The 9,127-nt window shown below is 55.4% G+C and overlaps 1 protein-coding gene across 1 annotated transcript in view; it reads right to left on the minus strand.

The window, feature by feature from the left end:
- Positions 1-13: 13 nt before the first annotated feature.
- Positions 14-9,127, minus strand: part of DNAH10 (dynein axonemal heavy chain 10) — a 122,719-nt gene continuing 113,605 nt past the window's right edge. Inside the window, exons 55-66 of the mRNA XM_019648882.1 lie at positions 8,937-8,971; positions 8,108-8,308; positions 7,331-7,531; positions 6,423-6,632; positions 6,145-6,240; positions 5,295-5,466; positions 4,716-4,847; positions 4,340-4,551; positions 4,093-4,260; positions 2,811-2,991; positions 1,545-1,690; positions 14-1,035 (exon numbers count right to left, since the gene is read on the minus strand). Coding sequence (XP_019504427.1) covers positions 889-1,035; positions 1,545-1,690; positions 2,811-2,991; positions 4,093-4,260; positions 4,340-4,551; positions 4,716-4,847; positions 5,295-5,466; positions 6,145-6,240; positions 6,423-6,632; positions 7,331-7,531; positions 8,108-8,308; positions 8,937-8,971 — 1,901 coding nt within the window. The 3' untranslated portion in view covers positions 14-888. The remainder of the gene's footprint in view (positions 1,036-1,544; positions 1,691-2,810; positions 2,992-4,092; positions 4,261-4,339; positions 4,552-4,715; positions 4,848-5,294; positions 5,467-6,144; positions 6,241-6,422; positions 6,633-7,330; positions 7,532-8,107; positions 8,309-8,936; positions 8,972-9,127) is intronic.

Below are 9,127 nucleotides of genomic sequence, written 5' to 3' on the forward strand. Positions count from 1 at the left end.
AGAAACAGCAGGACACCACCACCCCACCGTACCCCGTAACTACTGCACTCTCGCCCTTGGGAGGGTGGGGGTTTTTACTTCCAGAAAGCGAGGTCCCGTTACTCTCACTGCCGGGACCATCCATTAGCACGTTCTGTGCTGCTGAAGTTCTGGCAAAGCTACTCTTGCCCATTTCTGGCCCCCGCCCTGTGTCCTGCCAGCACTCAGCCTGGCCCCTCCCTCAAAGAGTAAAGCCACTGCCCACCTCCCGTTGGGCCTGGCCAGGGCTCCAGGCTGCCCCATGGCATGCACAAGGAAGGGACACCCAGTAGCGACCATCCCCACACAGACCCAGGCAGGGTGGGGGCAGCTCAACGGCCTCACCCGCACGCTGACAGACCGGAAACTGGCCAGAGGTTCTAGAAGGGGGAGGAGGCGCTGGAAGTGATGGAGCACCTCTGCTCTGTGCCCGGCATCATCTACCCACGGAAGCAGGGCTCTGCCTGAGCCCGCCCAGCACCTGGGCCTTGTACCCCACACCTCAGCAGACAGATCTTGCCCCAAAGAGGCATCTGCTGAAACAGACCCGGATCATCAAAAACACGCCTTTGAAAACTTACATTAGAATTTTCACTTGTGCCAGTGACAAGCCAGGCACTTTTGCTCAATCTTAACTATTTCCTCTGAGAAGGAAAAGAAAACTTAACATCTCAAAATGCTCTCGTATTGAGTTTACTTTTTTTCAATCCTAAAAAAAACTTAAAAAAACAAAACCAGGTTAATTTCTGTGGAAAGAGATTAAAATGGCTTATTTCAAATGAAAGAAAAATCATCAGTCCCCTCCTGCCTCTTGAGAGGCCCCAAGAAATGACAGCCGACTTGATCACTGTTCACCCTTCAGCCAGAGGGTTAATCAGAGTTCAGGGTGAGGCAGACCCCTTGCAGCACCCAGTGAGAAATGTGCCTCGTAGTGAAGAGGTCGGCCTCAAACACCAAGCCAACCCCCATGGCGTTCCGTCTGGTGGAGGTGGTGTAGACCGGCGTCCGGAAGGTATTCTGCAAAGGAAAGGCGGTGAGGAGTCCCTGAGTCAAGAGACTGCTCATCACGGGAGGGGTAAAGGCTTGTTCTTTGCACTAAGAGTGCAGCGGCCGTCCTGCACGGCTGTATCTAAGAAAACACGCCACGTGGCTGCTAACTTCCCATAGACACACTCGTTAAAAGTGGGTCCCGGCCGGGCAAAGCGGGACGCATGCCGTCCACACCAGCGGTAACTATGATTCCAGCACGGCCCACAGAATTTCGCGAGAAGCCAGGAGTCCTTCCTGGAGTTAGTCTGGACTCAGCTTCTGACCTGGAATCTGTACCCCCTGCGGAAGTCTGCAGACAGCATGTGTGCATGTGCGTTTTCCTGGTGGTGACTCCACGCAGCTAGGGTGTCTCACAGGCTTCCCCCACACACGAGGGGGCAAGCGCCCATTTTCAAAGGCAAGACTCCTGAAACCGCCTCATGTGTAACTACACACGGCAGAGTAGCGGGGCCAGCGGAGTGGCGTGGGCCTCCTACCTGCAGTTTGAGGCGATGGGCTTCGATGGGGATGACCTTCAGGATGGGCAGGTCCACAACCAGCACCTTGGGTTTGCTCTTGATGAGACAGCCTCTTTCTGTATCCCAGTCGGCGCCTTCTAGATATAGTCCTGACACAAAGCATCCTAGAGGCACCAGGAAGAGAGCCGGGACTGACATAGAGGGACCTACATGTCCGCTGTGTGACAGCTCTCTCTGATGCACATATCCAACACACAGAACGGCGACTGACGGACTCCTTCCCCAGACACAGCCCAGGGCTTTTTCCAAAAGGGAGCTGTCATTTCTGCCCTGCCCACCTTCCCTTTGCAGAGGAGCAGCCCAGACGGGACACTCTGCAGACCCCATGACCCTCCCGGATGGCCTCAGTGAAATGGACGCGGGGTGGCTGCCTCTCCCCAGTCATCTGCCAGCAAGACACACAGGTTGAGACGGCCTTGGGCCCCTGTGCTGTAAAAACATCAGTCATTTGGCACCACGCCAAGCCCATATCCCGCCTGAGCCAGAGTGACCAGGAGCAGGAAGCCAAAACCTGGCAAAGAAAGTGGTCTCTGAGGACGAGGACATGACAGACACGCAGAGGACAGTCCACAGGCCCAGAGAGCGTGGTGGCCCCGACACCAGCCGGTCCTCTTGAGACTTCACTGGCCTTGTGACACCAGGACGATGAGCGTTCCCGAATGTTTACCATAAATCCTCTCAACAGCTCAAGGGGGTTTGGGTATTTGTGGTTAAATGTCCCCTAAGATAACATGGCCCCAGGAGACAGCAGTTTCCGGCTCCAGTTTGCCCTGTCAGTGACCAGTGTCGAAGTGGCTTGAAGTTACAGCAGAAGGTAATGGCTCTGATCTGGTCCACGCTGTCTCTGGCTCCCAGGCCCTAGGCCCCTGTGGTTTCCAGGGAAGCCACCTGGTGATCTGGTTCTTTGAAATATCTGATTCTGACCCAGGAGCCCATTTCCCACAAACCAGCAGGGTGAACATGGCTCAGGCCTCCCCTGACCTCACCCCAGGGGTCTCAAAGGAGAACCCGGAAGAGAAGTGTGTGTCCTCACCCTCCGATGTGTCCTCACCCTCACGGACGTCAGGACACGGGCAGTGCACAGATAGCCAGTACTTGCAGCTGCCTGACTTCCTACCGTGGCCCGGCCCATTCGGGCCCAGGCGGCACTCATCCCTTCAGTCGGGGGTGGCTCAGGGAGGGAGACCCTAGAGAGGCTGGAAATCCGTCAGGAGCTGACTGTACCTTGTCCTGCCCGCTCTGTCACTTCATCGGCATCTTGGAAGTTGGTCACTTGCGTGAACAAGGTGGAGCGGTCCAGCGGCCAGCCGTTCCTCCGGCACGTGGCCTGCACCAGGGCTGTGAGATAGGACTCCGGGATGTGCAGCCCCGAGAGCCACATCACGTTGGGCTCACCCTCGGTGACCTGGAGAGAAGGGGGGCAGCTGGAGGGAGCCTGGGGCGGCCATCACATGCCAGGGTCAACCTGACTAGAAGTGTGTTCACGATGAAAAACGTAATTCGTCCAGTGGCAAAAAGATGGTGTTGGGACAACTGGCAGCCCATTTGGGAAAAGCAAGCTGAACCGCCAAATTCCAGGTGAAGCAAAGATTTAGATATAAAAAAATACCACCAAAGTACCAGATCAAATCTCCAATGAATATTGTCATAATCTTGGCGCGAGGAATACAAAATCCAGATGCCAGAAAAGAAAAAACTGATACATTTGACTACATAAAAATGTAAAACTTTCCTATGGAAAAAATACCACAAACAAAGTCAAAAGACTTAGGACACGCTGGGCGATATCTACAACCCTGGAAGACAAAGGGCTAATTTTTTTGATATACAAAGAGCTCTTAAAAATCAACTTTAAAAGACAGAGAACTTGATAAAAATGAAACCAAGATACAAAAAGACAATTCACAGAAAATGAAACACAAAATGTCTGAACGCATGTAAAATACACTCAGCCTCACCATAGTCAGAGAAATGTACATCCAAACAATGAGACAAACTCGTGTTTACCAATCAGAGAGAAATGACCCAAAATACTCAGAACACACAGAGTTGCAGAGACGCAAGGCAACAGTCGCTTTCACGCGCTGTTTTCCAGGTCTCTAGAAAAGTACGTGACAAGAGTGTCAGGGTTTACAAGGCGCACACTCAGTCCCACAACCCCACTGGAGGAGTTTTCACCATGTGCACTGAATGCTGGGAACCACCTAGACGTCCGCCAGAGCCAGGACGCGGGGTCTCTGTAAAGTGAAGTACCCTAAAAAGAGTGAGGGGGTCTAGAGGTGCTAAGACGCTTAAGAGGAATCAATCAAGCTGTGTGTGGTACTCTTCAAAGTCTTAAAAACAAAGAAAAGGGAAAAAAATACAGATACGCTCGTAGAGTTGGCAGTTCCGGAGCGCCCAAGCGACTGCTCCAGAGGTCGCACTGGGTGGGGGAAGGGGCCGGGGTGGTCGCAGGGGGTCCAGGCTGCCCCTGGAAGCGACCACCAGACAGCGGCCTCTCACTCACCCATGACGTGTACTGGCTGAACCGCCGCAGGAAGTAGACCATCCAGTTTCCAAGGGACTTCAGGGTGTCAGGGGCGAGCTTTCTCCAGATGTTAGGGATCTGCCCGAGAAAAAGGGACCTGGCGACGTCGTCTAACTCGCTGCTCATTCCAACTTCTCCAGCCAAGGCCTGTGGACAGAGTCAAGGGCGGTCAGGGAGCCCAGGCAGCACGTGGGGGCGGGACCTGCACATCCGTCTGCCGGCTCACCCTCTCCAGCTCGGCCAGCGACCTGGACATGCGGATGACGAGCTTGTTGAAGCGCTCCAGCTCCTGCAGGAGCACCACCGACGTGGGCGATATTCCCATCCCGAGGTGCTTCCTGACCTGGTCCAGGTCGAAGGTTTTGGGCATCTTGTTTTCTATGTCTTTGGCCACCTGGCCGATGTAGTCATCTCGGCTGATGCCACTGCTGGACTCCCCTGAGACCAGGACACATGTTAGGACAGCAGGGCACCTGAGTGTGGGCCTGGGGCACCTGCGCCTTCCAGTTTCGCAATGTGCCAGCTCTCAGGACCAACAGCAGCACTTTGTGCCACCGCCCCGGGCCCCAGCCACGTGGATGGGCCTCCGCGGGACGCCTCACCTGTCTGGGGCTGCAGCTCCAGCAGGTGAGCCCACATGTCTCGGGCAGCCTGAGTGTAGTACCCGATCTCGGCGTTGGAATGAAGACCGAACACTTCTGGTGTGTTGGCCAGTGGGAGGGCCTCGATGGCCTCTACAGCACAGAGGACAGAGCGGGGACACATCATGCCACCCTCCATTTCGGAGGCCCCAGGCTCACATCCCCAGACACGCAAGACTCATTTCCACTGCTCAGTGGAAATGTTTTAAATGAACACACTACACTGCATGCCCAGCCCAGCTCTCTCTGTCTTTTATGAAAACGGCTCAGGGAGCTTCCCAGGGGCCGCTCTGCCCTTCACGCAGAATCTGATATATCGGCCACCATTCCAGGACAGGAAAGCTGAACTAGGTCCATCAGCTCTCAGGCCAGGACGAGCCCGTCAGGCTCCCTCACAGGTGACCACAGCACCAGCCATGGAGCCCCCCAGGAGGGGCCGGAAGAGCCACCAAGCCAAGCACAGAAAACAGAACAACCGAACTGAATGGCCTCCCCGAGGAAAGGCGTTTCGGATGCCCTCAGGTGTCTGAGAAATCTCACCAACGAATTTCTCCTTGACGTCACCATGAGGGATTTTATAGTCCACCTCCTTGTTCCGGAAGAAGTGGAACGGCTGGAAGGTGTCAAAGATGAAGTCCCCCAGGTACTCATCCATGTAGATGGTCAGGATGCGCCGATCGAAGCTGTCGATGGCCCGTCCTCCATACATGACCTGAAGGTACAGGGGCTGAGAGCTGGCCAGGCCCCAGAACCACTGGGGGTGCCCCGAGACCCTGGGCCCCGAGGCTGGTTCAGGGTCAAATCCATGCGCCCTCAGTGCCAGCCTGCCAGCCTGGCCACTGCACTGCTCAGACCGTGTGGTCCACTGTATACGGGGGGGGGCTTGTCTGCCGAGTCACACAGCCCAGGGCCAGGCGGCCCTCAGGAAGTGCTGGAAGCCAGCGCATGATGTGTGCAAAATCTCAAAGCACAGCAAGCAACCAAAGAAGCCAGCAGCCACTCTTGTCTTCGGAATGGGTGGTCTGTCACACTGTGAGCCGTGTGAGGCCCCTGAGGGAAGCTCTCCCACGAGCCCTCCATATAGTCGTGGTCTCCAGAGTGGACCCGCACATCCACTGAACAGGAGCCGAAGGCATGGCCGGGCGGGGACTGCCCACTGCTGGAGCAGTCGAGCCCCCAGGGTGATGCACCCGGAACCTCCGTATGGATAGAGCTCACTCAGAACAAAGACAACTGGGTGTCCGCAGGGACCTAGGGGCCTTCAGCTGGAGGAAGGAGGAGCACAAGGGGGTCACCCGCGGGCTCTGAGACCATGCACAAAGGCGCCAGGACACAGCCCCACTCGAGCCCCGGGAGGTGGCCCATGGAGGGCCCCCCAAGACACTCCTACCTCTCCAATGAGGTACTTGAGGCTGCCCCACGGGATCCGAGGGTCATGTTGCTGGAAGGCTTTTGTTAAGTACGTGTTCAGAATTTCCATGCAGACCTTAACAGAGGAGGAACAGGCTTGGTTATACTCAAACCCACACAGCCATCAGCACTCCGACCCCTCTGAAGACATGGGCAGGGACAGCTCGACTGTTGTGAGCTTGGAACAATGGGCGGGATGAGACAGGCCACCGGCGGGGCAGTTTCTGGGGGAGAAGCAGCAGCCACCTGCATCCTCACCTGGAAGTCAGACTCATTGAAGTCGTAGTACACGTTCCACCCGATCTTCCCAAACTTTCTTCTCTCCTGCACCACCGCATGGAAAAACGCCAACACGTAGACCAGGGACTTGAAGGCGGGGTGTGGACACTGCTCCAGCATGTCATGAGAGATCTTGAAGTAAGTTGCTCTCAGGTTGAGCTTCAGCCCATTGGGTGGCTCCGTGACAACCTGTCAGACGAGGACACAGATGGTGACGGAAACCGCAGGCGCACGGACAGCTCTGAAGGGTGTGCAGAATGGAGATGTCCTGGCGTTTCATCCTTACATAGCCTTCTGGTCTCTTCCCCAAATAGCCAAAGTCTCTTGTTAAGGGACCAAGAGAAGTTAAGGAAGTGGGTGTTGTACTCGCAATGCCATTTGCTCCACCAGTGACCCAGACAAGGTCCTTTAACCTCTCTCTGAACCGTGGGGTCCTCAAATGTAAAATGAAAGCAGTTACATTTTCCCTCTATCTGCCACATAGGCAGATGACAAAACTGTTCCCAAAAGTTCTCGGGAGAGTAAGTTAAATGGGGCGTGTGGGCCACTGGAGTACTGCTGGCTACGGGAGCAGGGCAGCATTAAAGACGAAACTTAATGAATGTGAAGTGCATGGAAACTAACAGAGACGTGGTTTGGGTACATGCAGATGTGGTACAGACAGGCCCAGGAGTACAAACTGTCACCCAGTCATTGTCACCCAATTCAGGACAGTGCTTATCTCTGAAGAGAGAGGGAAAGATGAAATTGGGAAGGGGTGTCCATGAGGTTCCAACCATATCCTAGGTTTATTTCTAAACACACACACACACACACACACGCACAGCCAAACGCCGGTGAGCTGAGGAACAAGCTGTGGGCGTGTTGGTGCCTGTCATAAACCAGACCTTCAAGGACTTCTGCAGAATTCCGATGGGGAAGCCCTTGGTGGGGTCCGTGGTGAGCCACAGGCGGAAGTCTGGGTGGGACTTGGTGATCCTCTCCAGGGACTTCTCCAGGTCCTTCAGCCACTTGACCAGAAGATGGCAGTTTTGCAGCATCAGCCACTGCCCGCGAGCTACCGCTGTCTCCAGCAACTGCAGAGCCAGCTGCACCAATGGGGGGAGGAGGGAAGTGCTGGTCCCAAAGCCACGCCAAGCCCGTGATCCCCCAGAGACCCGCTCCCAGCCCCCCAAAAGCGATGGCCCACCCCCACCCCAAGCCGGTGATCTGGGGGCTCCAGAGGGCCCTGTGAAGAAACAATCCTAGAATTCCTTCAGGGCCATCTGTGTCCGCTGGGCTGGTCCCGGCCTGGAAGGTGAGGGAGCATTCTGCACTCAGTGGCCGCCCTCAGCCCCAAGAGCTCCATCCTGGGCCATGCCATGGGGGCAGTGACAACCCTGATCCGCACCAGGGGGTGCAGTAAGGAGAGGAGGAGATGAGTGTGTGAGAGGGTTCTGAGAGCAGCAGAGTAGAGTGAGTGTGGGGTGAGCCATCAGAGGGCTGCGGGTGTAGCACTGCACACTGCTAGTACCGTCCCCCTTCCAGCATGTCATGCCTGCTCCGTAGACCCAAACACATGGAGCTCCCACGTGCAGCAGCGCTATTAGCTCGAAGCCCAATTCTGAACAGAGGCCAGGGACCTCACCCAAATTTAGAGCTTGTTTCTTCCAACAACCAATTACCTTTTCTTGACCTTGACCCATGGCAAGGAACTTGAGGCGGTTCCCCCCAAAACCACTGCGCTCGGCTAGTTTCATAAGGTCGCTGGCAGGGTCGGAGCCGGGGCTCAGGATGAACACGATGGGTGAGTTTGGAGTGCTCTGCTCGAAGATGGCTTCAAAGCTGATCACAGGGGGCTGCACGTACCTGGTGAAAGAAGCACTCTCCCCGAGTTAGTTAGGAGACGCCCTGGCGGCCAGCTCCAGGCGGGGGCCGGCCCGTCTGACCAGTGCTTGCCTGCCCGTGTCCGTCACCTTGGGAAGATCCCCCTGCTACAGCTCTCACACACTTCTCATTATAGAACCCAGTTTCCGTGCACATCTGCACACTGGGCGGTGAGCTGAGTGCTGGGCACCTGTCTGCGCCCCTCTGGCATAGCTCGGTACATCGTGTGGGCGTCAGGAGATCTGTACTGAGCTGGGTGACTCCTGACGGGCAGCCTCTTGGCTGGCCCTCCAGGTTGACGTCCCCTCAGCACAAAACCCAGAGGTTCCCCAGTGACAGCTCCAAGGCATGTCCTGAATGGCTGACACCTCGAGATGCCAAAAACTTAGTTGCCAACACATAAGAATTGGGAGAAATCCAAATTTCTATCTGCTTTTGAAGAGTCAGAGGATCTGGGTCCACATTGCCACCTGGTATCAGTCACTGGGAGTGAAGGGAGAGCTGACCAGGACACAAGCTCTCCGGGATGCCATGGTCCCCACCCAGCTTCACACACTCATTTCCATCACCTCCCGGCCATGGAGGCATACTCGAGTTTGCCACCTCCAATTGTCTGTCTGGCCTCACGCTCAACCCTGGAGCTCCATTGTACAGCACGGTGGCTACGAGGCCATGTGGGTGCTGAGCACGGGAGGTGTGCTGAGTTCACACTGGATTCTGAAGCCATAATACCAAAGAAAGTATGCAAAAGTATCTCAGTTGAATACTTGTTAAAATAATACTTTAATATATTGAGTTAAATACAATATGTTATTAAA

Source organism: Hipposideros armiger, unplaced genomic scaffold, assembly GCF_001890085.2.
Source record: "Hipposideros armiger isolate ML-2016 unplaced genomic scaffold, ASM189008v1 scaffold_128, whole genome shotgun sequence".
In the NCBI taxonomy this organism is placed as follows: domain Eukaryota; kingdom Metazoa; phylum Chordata; class Mammalia; order Chiroptera; family Hipposideridae; genus Hipposideros; species Hipposideros armiger.